The 16,538-nt window shown below is 33.0% G+C and overlaps 1 protein-coding gene across 1 annotated transcript in view; it reads right to left on the reverse strand.

The window, feature by feature from the left end:
* Positions 1 to 16,538, reverse strand: part of LOC142333867 (lanC-like protein 2) — a 67,045-nt gene that overhangs the window by 47,070 nt on the left and 3,437 nt on the right. Inside the window, exons 2-4 of the mRNA XM_075381436.1 lie at positions 12,047 to 12,226; positions 10,824 to 10,969; positions 2,599 to 2,746 (exon numbers count right to left, since the gene is read on the reverse strand). Of these exons, the coding sequence (XP_075237551.1) occupies positions 2,599 to 2,746; positions 10,824 to 10,969; positions 12,047 to 12,226 (474 nt within the window). The remainder of the gene's footprint in view (positions 1 to 2,598; positions 2,747 to 10,823; positions 10,970 to 12,046; positions 12,227 to 16,538) is intronic.

A 16,538-nucleotide genomic window follows, 5' to 3' on the forward strand; every position in this document is an offset into this window, starting at 1 on the left:
TTATCGTGTTTTGTCATAGTCCTTACCTAAACAAAATCTCTTCATAAATATTCCACAAGTTCTAAAGGGGATTTAAGTCTGGTAAATTTCCAGGCCACTGAGCACACTGATTTGATTTTCCAGCATGAAAGTCTTGACCGATTTTGAATTATGACAAGGCGCCAAGTGATGTTGAAATGTCCAATCAAATGTTTGCACGAATCGAACAATCCTACATCTTAATATTTCTTTGTACTTGGTTGAATTCATCATACCTTGAACAGGAACTAAGCTTCTAGTGCTATTTGTCATAAAAAAAACTCCAAAACATGTTTCAGAGGATGTTTTACAGTTTGTTAGACTCGCTCAGGTCTCAAAGGTTCAGTGTCACCTTGTTTCAGATTTGCTTTGTAACCCTGTACAAATAAATGAGTTTCATCACCAAAAATTACCTTCTTCCAGTAGTTAGTAGTCCATGATTTTTATTTCTCAGCCCATGCTAAACGTTTTTCTTCATTTTAGAAGTTAAAAATTTTTTTTTTTTGCTGGTCTTCCTGCCGGCTTCCAGCACACACCTGAACTACTAAAATCAAAACCGGTTGCCAATAAATCTCTTTTAAGATCTGAGCTTGTTTTCCTTGGATTAATTTTACTATTTCTTTTTAGAATTTTATCAGTTCTTGGAGTAGTTTTGCATCTTTGCCCGCATTTTCCTCTCCTTTTTGGAGACGATGATCCAAATTTTTTGAATGTTGTCAGAATTTTTGATACAACTGATTTGCCTGTACAGACTACAGAAATGATAACTCTCACCATCGTAGATGAGTATCTTTAAGAGCAATAATTTTTGCATGCTTTCTCAGAGTAATATCCATTTTTAAACTCATGAATTAAACTAACATTCACCTACCACACTCAGACTCACAACTGAAGCTAATTTCCACTTTAAAATCAGTCAAAACAGTTTTCTTATTGTCAAGGTTGAACAGTCACATCACCTCACAGCAGATAAAACCGATAGACAGTTTCAGATTCAACTGGCAATCGCATAACAATCTAGAGAAAAAAATAGCTTGTCCTAATTAACTTGCACAGTACAGTATTACCCAATGACAACTTTCAGAAACATAATGCCATTTAACATGTTACACTACCATTGTTGAGCTACAACAGTTGGATTAACCTCTCATTAGATTTTTAATAAAACGAAAATAAAAGATCTGGAGAAAGAACAACATACTCGAAAAACAAGTTTGCTTCAAACTCATTAAAACTTCCAGATATTTAATAAAAAAGTGCTTCAATAAGCATTTCGGGAAAACTATGTGAAAAGATTGCAGTACTATGAATGATTCAATTGTTTTAAAGGGGACAGAACACTGATTGATGAAGATTTCAGATCTGGACATAATTCCATACTAACGATAAATAATAAACATTAATGAAGTTTGTGCTATGAATTATGAAGATCACTGTTTAACTGTCTAAGATATCGCTGAGGAAGCGGGGATCGGCTAAAATCATATCATTTAATCTTAACAGAAAAGCTTGATATGTATTGCATCAGCAAAACGCATGCCGCATTTACTTAAAGAAAGAAGAAAATCATGTTAACATCCGGCAAAACTTTCTTGGCTGTGCAATGCTGATGAAAACTTTTTGAAAAAAAAAAAAAACATTATAAAAGGAGATGTGACTTGGCCTTATGGCTGTGATATGGAAACAAAAACGCATAGTGTGTGAAAAAAGTATCACAGTGACCAAAAAGATCCAGCATAAAATAGTAAAAAATAAAGGTGATGGTGGTTTTTTTGACTGGAAAGGTCCATTATGACTTTGTTACACATGGTAAGACAGTAAAAAAGGAATTATTCTACATAAAAGTTTTGCAGCATGTATACAAACAAAGGTGGGAAAGCTGGAAGTGAATATAGCACTGAGAGATTGCACCAGCTCATTTGCTACATCTTATTTTCTGTTACTTGGTAAAATATGAGACACAATTTTCGTGCCGCCTCAACCATCTACTATTAAGACTCAAAACTCCCCAGTAGGCTTTTCTTGTTTTCCAAATTGAAAGTACTGTCATTCTCAAACCATAAATAAAATTGAGCAAAATATAATACAAGAGACTCCATTAACCCCCCCCCCCCTCGCACCCACCATACCCACAAATGTGTTCAGGAAATATTACGAAAATATGGAAGAAACATTGACAGCAATATATTGGATTAACAATGGGGATTTTGAAGGGGATAAGCCAATTTAAAATTATAAATACATTAATAAAGTTGTAATTAGACAATTTTAGTTCTTTTTGAACACCTTAATTGAACAACATTAACGAATATAACAATTTATTTAATCTCTCTCTCTCTCTCAATAGTTACAAGTCTTAGCTCAATTACAGCTACCCTACTCCTTTTTATTAATTCAATTTTTGAACCCAAAACTTTCCGAATGAAAGGCAGATACTGCCATGGGTTTGGCAATAATAAAAAAAATACACAAATTTGTTTCTAGTGTCAGTTCTAGATGTAAAATACTAATACTATTATTATTTTCTCTTATTGTACCTTGTACATGAAAGAATATATTAAAAATAATCAGATCAATTACCTTGCGTATAACTTCTGGATTTACAGTGTTTGGGCCGATATATTTATTAACAAACAATAACGAATATAAATAACCAACACGTCCATACAATAATTCATCGGGCGTTTCAGCAGATTTATTAATCACTTTTAAATGCAACGAAACCAATCTGCAAAATATATAATTATCACTTTAATTAATTGTGACTGCTTATAGAAATATTTTTTACAGAAATGTGTAATATCAATTATATGTTTTATTTATGATTAACGTTAATAATGAATATTGCAAAATAGATATTTCAAAATTATATATATATATATATATATATATATATATATATATATATATATATATATATATACAGGGTTATCATTAAAGATGATGCGGTTTCAGTAATTCATAGGAAGATTGTAGGGAAATTCTAGATGTTATATTGGTATCCCTGAAAGCCACCAACCCAAAAGTTTGTTTATCAGCAGTTGTAACCACAAAGTCAGTTCTTGTATTGTTGTTGCGGTGAGTTTAGTGAGTTGCCATGTTCTCGGATAAAGACAAAGCAAAGTGTGTTTTATTGATGGCCAAATTAAAATCCGTAATTTTAGTTCAACGTGCGTTTTGACGTGAATTCGGAAGAGATCCACCGCACAAAAATAACATAACACATTGGTTCAAACGATTCGAAGAAACCGGATCGGTTAAGAAACAGAAATCAACCGGCAGACCAAGTGTACCAGACAAAACGGTTGAACTAATTAGACAATTGGCAATTAGAAGTCCTGGGAAGTCCATCCCCCGTCGAATTAGATATTCCAAAATCAACAGTTCACAAAGTTTTACATAAAAACTGAAATTACACGCTTATAAAATTCAGATCCTGCAGGAATTGGTGTAAAACGTTACAATTTCATTGTTAGACAGAATAAGTGAAAACAAATCATTTTTAGATGATATAATTTTTGCAGACAAAGCTACATTCCATGTGAATGGATGTGTTAACATATACAATTCACAAATATGGGGCTCTGAAAACCCACACGCAATTATTGAGAAACAATGCGATTTGCCTAAAGTTAATGTTTGGTGTGGTGTGATGAAAAATCGTGTAATAGGGCCTTTCTTCTTTGCTGAAAAAACAATTAATGTAGTTGTGTATCTTGACATGTTAACCGATTATCGCTTTCCTCAGCCGGATGAACTCGAAAACATTCATCGACTTCATTTCCAACAAGACGGTGCTCCCCCGCACTTCAATGCATCGGTCACAGACACTTTGAACGAAAAATTTGGAGATCGATGGATAGGCCGGCAAGGACCCGTACTTTGGCCTCCAAGGAGTCCAGACCTGACACCTTGCGATTTTTTCTTGTTGAGGTACATCAAAAGTGTTGTTTATACACAAAAAATTTGTAACCTAAACCACTTAAAAAACAGGATTAATGAAGCAATGACAAACATTAACGAAGAAATGTAAACTAATGTTTGGAGAGAAGTTGAGTATCGTTCGGACATTTGTCAAGCGACTAAGTGCGCACATATTGAAATTTATTAATTATGTAAAAAAATGTTTGCGATGACAAATTTGAAAAATAAAAAACATAAACTGTAAGTAGTTCTGTTTTAATTTACACCAAGTTCAAAACCGCACCATTCTTTTATGATAACCCTGTATATATATATATATATATACACCCTCTTAACTCTTTTAAAACTAAGCTCATGGATCCCCAGACTGATGTTTTTCATCTTTTTTAAAATCATATCAAATTTTCATTTTAAACTAGGTTATGTAATGTTATTGTATTAAATTAAAGACCAGAACTTGGTGTTTCTACTAAAATAATGTTTAAAACACCTGATGTTTTATGTTTTTCAAAATTAATTATTGAATAATATTATGTTTCCCTATCTGCGTTACTTTTTAATCTTCACATGGAACTAGCAGTTAATGATGTTAAAGAACAATTTAGATTTGGAGTACCAGTACAAGGTGAAAAGATAAAGATGCTACGATTTGCTGATGATATAGTAATTCTAGCCGAGAGTAAAAAGGATTTAGAAGAAACAATGAACGGCATAGATGAAGTCCTACACAAGAACTATCGCATGAAAATAAACAAGAAAAAAACAAAAGTAATGAAATGTAGTAGAAATAACAAAGATGGACCACTGAATGTGAAAAGATTATGAAGGTAGAAGAATTTTGTTATTTGGGAAGTAGAATTACTAAAGATGGACGAAGCAGGAGCTATATAAAATGCCGAATGGCCCAGGCGAAACGAGCCTTCAGTAAGAAATATAATTTGTTTACATCAAAAATTAATTTAAATGTCAGGAAAAGATTTTTGAAAGTATATGTTTGGAGTGTCGCTTTATATGGAAGTGAAACTTGGACGATCGGAGTATCCGAGAAGAAAAGATTAGAAGCTTTTGAAATATGGTGCTATAGGAGAATGTTAAAAATCAGATGGGTGGATAAAGTGACAAACGAAGAGCTGTTGCGGCAAATAGATGAAGAAAGAAGCATTTGGAAAAATGTAGTTAAAAGAAGAGACAGACTTATAGGCCACATATTAAGGCATCCTGGAATAGTCGCTTTAATATTGGAGGGACAGGTAGAAGGAATAAATTGTGTAGGCAGGCCACGTTTGGAATATGTAAAACAAATTGTTAGTGTAAGATGTAGGGGGTATCCGAAATTAGACGACTAGCACTAGATAGGGATACATGGAGAGATGCATCAAACCAGTCAAATGACTGAAAACAAAAAAAAAAAATACTGTTTACCCAATTTTGAAAAATTATTCACGATAAAAAAAAAATTATAAAACCAAAATTCATATATACCAATAAGGGTTTTATAGTGCCAGTATATGCTACAAACTGAAATAAGTTGTCTTGAAAACTAGTGTTTAGCCGTGGAGCTTGATGGCTTCTCACAGAGAGAACAGCACAATACATAGATTACAGAAAAAAAAAAAAAATCGTTAGAATTGAACAGAACTAGCAACTAGCGACAACAATGTAAAGAAAATGAACTGTATCAGTTGATACTGAAGTTAGTAAACGAGTCGCATATGGGAAAACTTATTTAGAAATGGAATCCCAGCACTGTATCTCATCTGGTTGCCAGCTGGTGGACTAAAAAATTGTGTCATATGTACAGCTGTTGACTAAAAGGTTTTAAAAGAGGTTATTGAAAATGTTGGTCTCACTTGAAACATGCATAGTGGAAAAAGGTTTGCTGTGATAAAATATATATATTTTGAAGGTGTAAAACCGGACAAAACTCACTAGTATAAAACAAAAATAGGATAAAAATTTTATTAACATTTTAACAAATTTTTTATAAAAGTTAATTTATATTCTCTAATGCTTGTGCAAGCTGTAACGCACTTTAATGTCCTCTTTAAAAAGAAATCAAGAAGATTCATATCAGATGCAGGTGGGCATGCTGATTGATCTACTATTAGGGGAAAAATGTTCTATTCAAATAAAAAAAGAGATGGTGCTCCAGTTTATTAAATACTTAAATTAGAATCAACAGAATTATTTATCTTACAATTAATTAATAACACCCAAAATCCAACCATGGTTAAAGGAGGTATTATTTCATATGGCAAAGCTTAAAATCGCTTACATAGAAATTTTTTTAAAATTTTGTGACAAACAAGAACAACCCAAGAATGTTGGTAAGTACCAAAGTAAAATGGGCATTCAGTCTCGGGTGAAGAATTTTCAACATTAAATATTTTATTTTGTTTTTTGTCTTCAGATATTTGACCTGTTTGATGCAGCTCTCCAAGATTCCCTATCTAGTGCTAGTCGTTTCATTTCGGTATACCCTCTACATCCTACATCCCTAACAATTTGTTTTGCATATTCCAAACGTGGCCTGCCTACACAATTTTTTCCTTCTACCTGTTCCTCCAATATTAAAGCGACTATTCCAGGATGCCTTAATATGTGGGCTATAAGTCTGTGTTCTTTTAGCTGTATTTTTCCAAATGCTTCTTTCTTCATCTATTTGCCGCACAACACCTCTTCATTTGTCACTTTATTCACCCATCTGATTTTTAACCTCCTCCTATAGCACCACATTTCAAAAGCTTCAAATCTTTTCTTCTCAGATAATCCAATCGTCCAAGTTTCACTTCATATAAAGCGACACTCTAAACATATACTTAAAAAAATCTTTTCCTGACATTTAAATTAATTTTTGAAGTAAACAAATTATATTTTTGACTGAAGGCTTGTTTCGCCTGTGCTATTCGGAATTTTATATCGCTCCTGCTTTGTCCATCTTTAGTAATTCTACTTCCCAAATAACAAAATTCTTCTACCTCCATAATCTTTTCACATTCAGTGGTCCAACTTTGTTATTTCTACTACATTTCATTACTTTTGTTTTTTCTTGTTTATTTTCATGCGATAGTTCTTGCGTAGGACTTCATCTATGCCGTTCATTGTTTCTTCTAAATCCTTTTTACTCTCAGCTAGAATTACTATATCATCAGCAAATCGTAGCATCTTTATCTTTTCACCTTGTACTGTTACTCCGAATGTAAATTGTTCTTTAATATCATTAACCGCTAGTTCCATGTAAAGATTAAAAAGTAACGGTGACAGGGAACATTCTTGTCAGACTCCTTTTATTATTACGGCTTCTTTCTTATGTTCTTCAATTAATACTGTTGCTGTTTGGTTCATGTAAAAGTTAGTAATTATTCTTCTATCTCTGTATTTGAATTTTTTTTAAATGCTGAACATTTTATTCCAGTAAAGAAATAAAATTAATTTATAAAACAATATATTTTTTTCATATTATTTTGTTATAAATATCAGAAACTGATTTTATCACAAATTTTATAATGAAATCTTATTTTTATTTTATGTGAGCAATAATTGTAAAATTCTACTGATAATGAAGTGATATTTCAAAGAGCAGTAGTATAATAAATGATCTTATTTTGTTTATAACAGTGGATCATATTTAAAAGTGATAATAAAATAATAAAATTGATATAATGGTAAAAAAAAATTATAAAAAGTACGTAAGAAAATAAGAATTTCTTAATTCTGCGTATTATGTCTTTTTGACAGTTTGTCTCTTTCCCATGTTTTGGCGGCATAATATATAATGAATATACATATTTTCAGCCACATTAAACGTGTAGATCAAATTTGGCAGCAAAATTTACAATTTTACATTTTACAATTATTTTATTATCTTGTTTGAAAATGACAGAACAAAGAATTTGCAATAAAAATGTAATAAAGTGCAGTAAAATATTGAAGATTTTAGAGAACGCTTTCAGGAAGGATATTAACTTGAGAACATATCTGATTGAATGATTTGCAAGTAATAATGTCAACAAAAGGATTGAATGTTCTAATACATCAACAAAACAAGATAAATATTAAAAAACACAACTACCAAAAAAAAGATTTTTTTAATTTTATATATATGAGGGTAATTTTTTTCAAGGTCGCAAAATAAAAACCTGCGCAAAAATTAGATGAACCTTTGCGCATATATGTTGTGCAGCATCTCTAGTATGGTCTTCAATCACGCCGCGTCACTTCATTTGGTTCTGAACACGCAGCTAGCACGTAAACATGTCTACATCAATAGCATTTCCCGCCAAGTGTGAAGTACGTGCAGTAATTCGATTTCTTCAGGCTGAGGGGTGTAATGCAGCTGAAATTCATTGTCAAATAAGTAATGTGTACGGTGAAACTTCAATGAATGACGACAAAGTGCAACAATGGTGCAGGAACTTTAAAGCAGGACGTACAGATGTTCAATATGCAGGTGGTCAGGAAAGGAAGCGAGTGTCAACCGATGATCTCATTGAGCGAGTGAATGAGGCGATTCGAGAAAATCATCGGTTCACAATTTCTGTATTTAGCGACTCGTTTCCTGAAATTTCAAGGTCAGCTCTCTACACCATTGTGAGTGAGAGACTTCGGTACCGCAAACTGTGTGCGAGATGGGTTCCCAAAATGTTGTCTGAAAACAATTAGAATGGACGCTTCCCTAACGTTTCTCCAGCGCTACCACAATGAAGGAGAAGATTTTTTGAACAAAATTGTCACAGGGGACGAGACACGGGTCCATTTTGAAACTGAAGAAACAAAAGAACAATCCAAACAGCGGATGCATTCTCATTCTCCCAGTAAACCAAAGAAGTTCAAGCGAACATTCTCCAACACAAAGTGTATGGCTACTGTGTTCTGGGACCGGAATGGAGTTCTCTTGGTGGAATTCATGGAACGTGGCATGACCATCACTGCAGCCTCATACTGCAACGTCTACGAAGGGCAATTCAGAATAAGCGGAGAAGAATGTTGTCATCAGGCATTGTCTTTCTCCATGACAATGCTCGGCTGCACAATACAGCTGTAACAAAGAATCTCCTGCAGCATTTTCTTTGGGAAGTGTTTGATCACCGACCATACAGCCCAGACTTGACTCCATCCGATTTTCACCTCTTTGCTCACATGAAACGCTGGCTAGGAGGACATTTTGTCACAGACATCGAGCTGCAGTCCAGCGTAGAAACATGACTGAAAACATAGGTGACTCTGTTCTATGACAAGGGTATTGGAAAGTTGGTACCTCGCTATGACAAATGTCTAAATCGGAGTTGCGACTATGTAGAGAAATAGAGTAACTATGTAAGTACTTGTTACAAATAAACAATTTTTTATTTTCAGTGGATTTAATTTCATGACTGATCGGACCTTGAAAAAATAATAACCCTCGTGTATATATATAGGATCTTTAGAAACAATTTTGTACATAGTATAATTTTATTTAATCATATAAATATATATAGTGCCATGACACTCCTGATCTTTAATATAGGATAATTGCTGTTCAGAGCTCTTTAATGTTAGATAATTACTACTCAGAGATCCCTGACTGTATTTAAAAAGTTTCATCGAAGGACAAAATTTTCCTATTGACGTAAGACCCGGTGAGAACTTAATCATTAGACAGCCTTAAATGGGGTTATTTCTACAACTTGAAAAATATATTTAAACAAATTAAAACTGTCTTATAAAACCATATGATTTTTTCTTAAATGTTTATAAACAATAAGGAAGAACAAGCAACACCAAAAAATAGGAACAAGAAGAAAAAAACATGTTTACATGATCGAACATAGTGCATGTAAAAAAAAATCATATTCCTTTTTAAATATATATAAAAAACCTATGAACCTCCCAGTAATGTATGGATTTCAACATGGGGTCACACATCTAAATCAGTTCAGCTGTTGAGCTGATACGATGGAACATACAGACAGACACACACACACACACACATACACATACACGCATACATACATACATACACACACCCTAAATACCTTACAGTACTATTTGAGCAGTCGAGTAAAAAAGAACATTGTGATCCCAAAGAAATATTAATTTCATACAGCTCATATGAAGTGATCTTTACTAATATTTTTTGAACATGATACAGGTGACAGCCAAATTTGTTCCAAAACTGCTAAATTTTCAACAAAAACACAGCATCAGATAACCACCGCTGAACAAATACTTACTGACATTGTTGATGACCCAGACTTGCTCAAATGTGTTATAACTTGATGAAAAAACGCAGACATACGGTTACAATGCTGAGATGAATGTTCAATCAGCTCGATTGAGGAGCTATGATAAAAAATATACGTGTCAAGTCCAGTCATATATGAAAGTTCTTGTATTTCCTTCGACTACGATGGAACTATTCAACACAAATTCCTAGCCCAAGGTACTACAGCCAACAAGCAATACTACCCAGCAATTCTACGCAATTTGCGTGAGGAATCCGAAGAAAACGACCTGAACTTTGGAGACAACTTATGGGTTTTGGACCATGACAAAGCACTGGCACACCACCGCTTTACTTATTCAACAGTTCTAGGTGAAAAATAATACTGTTATAATGCTGCTCCTATTCTCCAAACATGACACGTTGTAACATTTTTTTATTTCCCAAACTTAAAAGAATAAATAATTCTTGAGAAATAATTCTTGTTACTTTTTGATCAAACCTCGTAACGAGAAAATTTTTGAAGGTTCTAGGAACATAAGTTACATTTTTTGCCCATACTTATGTAACAAATAACATGCTGGAATTCTATGAGTATACTGTTAAGCAGACAGGAATATAAACAAATCAAACGAACAGAAATGACTAATAAAAACAATATTTAGAAAAAAATACTTACCTGTCCAAAAACACTTTACTCATTTCAGGATTCTGATCACTAAATATAACAGCACCTAAAGCCAAAGGTCCTCCATCACCATTTAAAAAGCACTCACGACGTCCTTTTAAATTTTTAAATATACTTGCCAAATAATTTTGTGGCCACTAGAAAAAAAAATAATACAAAAATTTGTAAAAATATCATTAAATAGAATATTTAATTTATAACATCAACCTTCATGAAGAAGTGATTAACTAATTAAATAAATCTTTTATTCTGATTGGTATACAATAACACATTATACAGATCATGTCAAGAATGAATAAACATGCTATTTCAGAAGATAAAAAAGTATTGCATCAGCATTTGCCTGGATGAATCACAAAGGAAATCACAGTAAAACATTGATCAAGGCAGTATTAAAAAATACATGATTAATTATAAAAAAATAACTACATAAATAATATTTTAATTTGATAAAAATACACCTAATTATTTAAAATATATAAACACATGAAAAAATGATAAGGTAATACTTAGGATATTAAATATAAAAGTAACAACAAAATAATTCATAATTCAAAAAAATTAATGAAGATTACTTGAGTGTATATTCATGAAAATGTTGTACAGGATGCAGATTATTCAGAATTATTAAATTTTTTTTTAACCCTTTTAATGCTATGTAATTGCAATACATTTTAATTGTAAGTAATTGCAATGTAGCCTACTGAATATCAAATGCTCAAATCTACGGTCTGAAATTCTGATTTTATTTCCAGTTTGAGTTACATGAACGGTGACTGATATTACACTCTTGCAATATGTTTTACTTCTTTACAAAAATCACATAAAATAAATGAAATTACAAAAATTTTGAAATAATATAAGGAGGAAACAAAATGATTGCAATAAAATAATTTTCAAACATGGAGTAATATAGTTGTATGTAATCATCGATAATTATATACAGTAAATTCAATAAAGAATAGAGGTTCGAGTGCACTATAAAAAGGCAAAATGTAGGTTTCTTTACAAATGTAATTTTTTGTAATTCCTAAATTTTTCCTCAAATTCACAAATTTAGCACAGAAAATAACTAATCTTCATCACGTGGTTTATAAAACATAAATCTCTAAAGACAGCTTATTGTTTTTGTGATACTACTATTAAATATAAACAACCAAAGATTTAAAATAAATATAAAAAAAAAATTTTACAAATTAATAATATCAACTTACCATTAACAACTCTTTGTTTTTAGTTTTAATCGCCAAAAAGAAATGTAATAAAGCGATTCCCGATGAACCAGTATAAACTGATATATCTGATGAACCTTCCAATCGAGGTAATTCTTTTTCCAATTTTGATAGTAAAAGGCTAATTGTTTCATCATAACGACCTTTCATTGTCTGTGAAATCTAAATTTAACATAAATAATAATTAATCAAAACAATAATTAAACTAAGTATAATAACATATGTGAGGAAATGAAATCCTAAATTGTGATGATTAACTTTAGTTCTAAAAATATGTTTTAATGTTGGAAAGTGTCAACTATGGACTTTTTGACAGAATGCTGCATTTCAAAATGTTACAATAAAAAAAAGAAGGGCATTTTAAATAATGTATAAAAAAGTAATACCATTCACAAAATCTCTTAAAAGTAAAGTACTAATGAATATCTACCACACAAGAATATAGCAAATTGGAAAACTTACAACAAAACCAATGGCAATTGTAAAATTTATGGTTTAGTGATCTAGAATCGACTCATGAAATACAGATTGCAATTACTTAGAAAAAAAATTATTTGGTGTTACACAAACATTTTAAGAAAGGGAAATTCAACACTAATGTAAAACTTTTCACGTAATTGAATTGATTATATTTTAGTTTATATATATATATATATATATATATATTTATTTATATACACTAGCAGGTCATATATACAAACCCACCGGCTTTGTCTAGTGGTGAACGCGTCTTCCCAAATCAGCTGATTTGGAAGTAGAGAGTTCCAGTGTTCAAGTCCTAGTAAAGTCAGTTATTTTTACACGGATTTGAATACTAAATCATTGATACCGGTGTTCTTTGGTGGTTGAGTTTCAATTAACACACATCTCAAGAATGGTTGAACTGATACTGTACAAGACTATACTTAATTTACACTCATACATATCATCCTCTGAAGTATTATCTGAAAGGTAATTACTGGAGGCTAAACAGGAAAAAGAAAGAAAGATCGTATATACTAAACGTCTAGTTAGTGGGCTTGGCCCTGCTATGTTCATTATCCTTATGAGAATAAGACTAACAATTTGTTAGTATTTGGTGTAAGAATAATAATGATAAATAACAATTATTAAAACTTCAGGATGGTCTTGAGCATACTTGACCAGAGAAGCTCAACATATCACAGGATGCTCTTGAATGTATTTGGCCACAGCAACCCTATTAATCTACAGTTACTTTGGGAATACTTGACAACAGCAGCTCGGTTAAAGTGAGGATATTTTTTTTGTATATGTCTTAACTGCATTTTTGAGTTGCTTCCTTCTTGTCACATCAGTAAATCTTGCTTGGCATTTGTGTATTTTCTTAGAATGTGACTGAGAGAGAGGATAGAGGTGACACTTTGAGAGTCTTCAAACGAACTGGTAAAAGCAGATACAGCATCGACCTCTATTGAGATACTCATATGGCAGTCTTCCTTGACAATAACAGAAAACCAGTTTTAAAAGGGTGATGGGTTTAATGTTCACAAAGATGGAAAAGGTGGTTTTGCTTGTTAGAAGTCACATGGGTGTATCAAAATGCTTCCAACATAGGTTGGTAGCTGTAAATCTTATGAAATAATTGCACAGTAAAAAACCATCTAGGATGAATTCATGGATTTTTCCAGCAGCAGTCAACTCACAAAGACCACCATCATAAGCTGAAGGTTGAATTATATCACTGAAATAAGCTTTTTTATTTATGAATGTCAATTCAGCTGTTATGCATCATAAATAAAACTCTTCATGCCAATTATCATGGAGATACAATACGGGCTTGATTATTTTGTGCTTCTGCACCTGTACCATATTAGAAAAGATATGGATTGGAACAGGGCCAGCTCCATTGCCAAAGCAAATGATATTAAAGATATTCATTAAAGAAAAAAAATTAATCATTTTACTTATATAATAATCCAACTGTAGGGTATGAATATTTTCATCCCTTTATGGAAAGAATTTTGAAAAATCTTTTCTTAATGGGTGCTTCCACTCCTAAGGGAAACTACATATGAAATTCAAGTTTCTAGGTCTAGCGGTATGGAGTGTGTGTTGATGAGTGAGTGAGTCAAATTGTTTATATATGGGTCAATCCATTTGAAGTGATCCAAGAGTGGTTACTTACCCCACTGGCTTGGTCTAGTGGTGAACGCGTCTTCCCAAATAAGCTGATTTGGAATTCGAGAGTTCCAGCATTCAAGTCCTGGTAAAGTAAGTTATTTTTACACGGATTTGAATACTAGATCAAGGATACTGGTGTTCTTTGGTAGTTGGGTTTCAATTAACCACACATCTCAGAAATGGTCGAACTGAGACTGTACAAGACTTCACTTCTCTTTACACTCATACATATCATCCTCTTAACTATTATCTGAAAGGTAATTACTGGAGGCTAAACAGGAAAAAGAAAGGGTGGTTGCTTGACCAATGCAAAAAAAATCGAAATTTACCCAATTGTTTCCTACCTGTCTCAGGTTCTTAAAACTATTTTTTTTAGTAGTTTATTTGTGGTGGCCATTTTTGTTACGGTGTACACACCTATTTTTCTGATTGTAAGGATTTACGGAAAAAATCATACGAGGTGCGAAAATAAAGTAATGAGACTTCTTTGCAAGATGTGGCAACCCTGCAGCTTGTGTAGGCACACCACCTTTGACCTTGGACTATAAGCTACTTCTAGTCCAAGCGGCACATTGATGCAACTGCTCAGTCGTGAGATGTGCTGTAATAAGTGAACACGTGTTTGTGTCTCTCGTCACAGAAATGAAACCGCAAAATATTGCGCAACGGTATGCCATTTCTTTTTGCGTTAAATCGGATGAAAATGCGACAACAACTTACGGTAACCTTCAGAAGGCTTTTGGAGAGGAAGTTATGTCAAGACCTCAAGTTTTTCGGTGGCATAAAATTTTTAGTGAAGGCAGAACGAATGTTGAAGGTGAAGACCACAGTGGACGACCATCAACCTCACGGACAGATGTCAACTTGCCCAGGGTGCGTGAAATCGTACGATCTGATCAAAGATTATCCGTGAAAATTATCGCAGAAGAACTCAACATCGATGGAGAAATGGTTCGTCTAATGTTAACTGAAGATCTTGGTACGAGAAAGATCTGTGCGAAAATGGTCCCCAAAAATCTCACACAACAACAGTGAGAAATACGGAAAAATGTGGCAGCCGATCTGTTAGAGCAAACGGAAATCAATCCACATTTGTTGAGCTGTGTATCATTGGTGATGAAGGTTGGTTTTTTCAATACGATCCAGAGACAAAATGCCAAAGTTCACAATGGTGCTCAAAGGGATCACCCAGACCAAAAAAAGCTCGCATGTCAAAGTCAAAAGTGAAACGCATGCTTGTGTGCTTCTACGATTCCAAGGGAACTGTTCATAAAGAGTGGGTGCCTCCTGGACAAACAGTTAACCTATATTTCTACAAAGAAATTTTAGAAAGACTTCATAAACGAGTTCTTCATGTCCGTGCCAACATTGTTGATAATTGGATTCTGCATCATGATAATGCGCCATCCCATACTGATGTGTCAGAACAGCAACATTTAACCTCAAAACAAACTTCAGTACTACCACAGCCACCTTATTCACCAGATATCACTCCGTGCGACTGTTTTCTATTTCCAAGAGTCAAAATGGCGGTCAAGGGACACCGTTTTCAAACAATACAAGATGTCCAGAAAGCTGTGACGAGGGTCTTGGAGGATATTACAGAAGATGAGGTCCAGAAATGTTACCATCAATGGCAGAAGCGCTGGAATAAGTGTGTGCAATCAGAGGGGAATTACTTTGTAGGAGACAACAGTATACATGACTAAAACGGTAAGCAACATTTTTTTTTGACATCAGTCTCATTACTTTATTGTTGCACGTCGTAACTAAAAAACTACTGGTCCTGGAAAGAAGAAAAAAAGCAATTTAATCATATTTTCTCAAGGTAAAGATTGGTCCAGTGATTTATTTACCTATCTTTCTTCTTTGTATGAGAAAATTAACAATAAAGTTGAACATGAAAAACTGTGAAAATTCACTTTTCGTAATTTTTTTCAAGAGGCAGGAATAGCATACATTTAAATTATTTTTTTTATATGTAGCTATATGTTAGTAGTTTAACCATAAATAATATTAATGGTGATATACTTACTCCTAAATTGTTATGAATTTTTGAAAACTAATTTTGTTTTAAAAATTCAAATTTTTGATTCAAATAACTCTGATGAGGCTGGTGACATGGTTAAGCAAACATTTAGAAATCAACTTGTTGACTGCAGAACTTACCCTGGAGCAGACATTGATAGCGACCATAATTTAGTGATAATGAAATGTAGATTGGGGTTTAAAAACCTGAAGAAAAGGTGTCAGATGAATCGGTGAAGATTTTTGAGGAGGACATCGCAAGAGGTCTGAGTAAAAAAGATAAGGCAGAAAATGTAGAAGAAGA

This window comes from Lycorma delicatula, chromosome 13 (genome assembly GCF_047948215.1).
Source record: "Lycorma delicatula isolate Av1 chromosome 13, ASM4794821v1, whole genome shotgun sequence".
In the NCBI taxonomy this organism is placed as follows: Eukaryota; Metazoa; Arthropoda; class Insecta; order Hemiptera; family Fulgoridae; genus Lycorma; species Lycorma delicatula.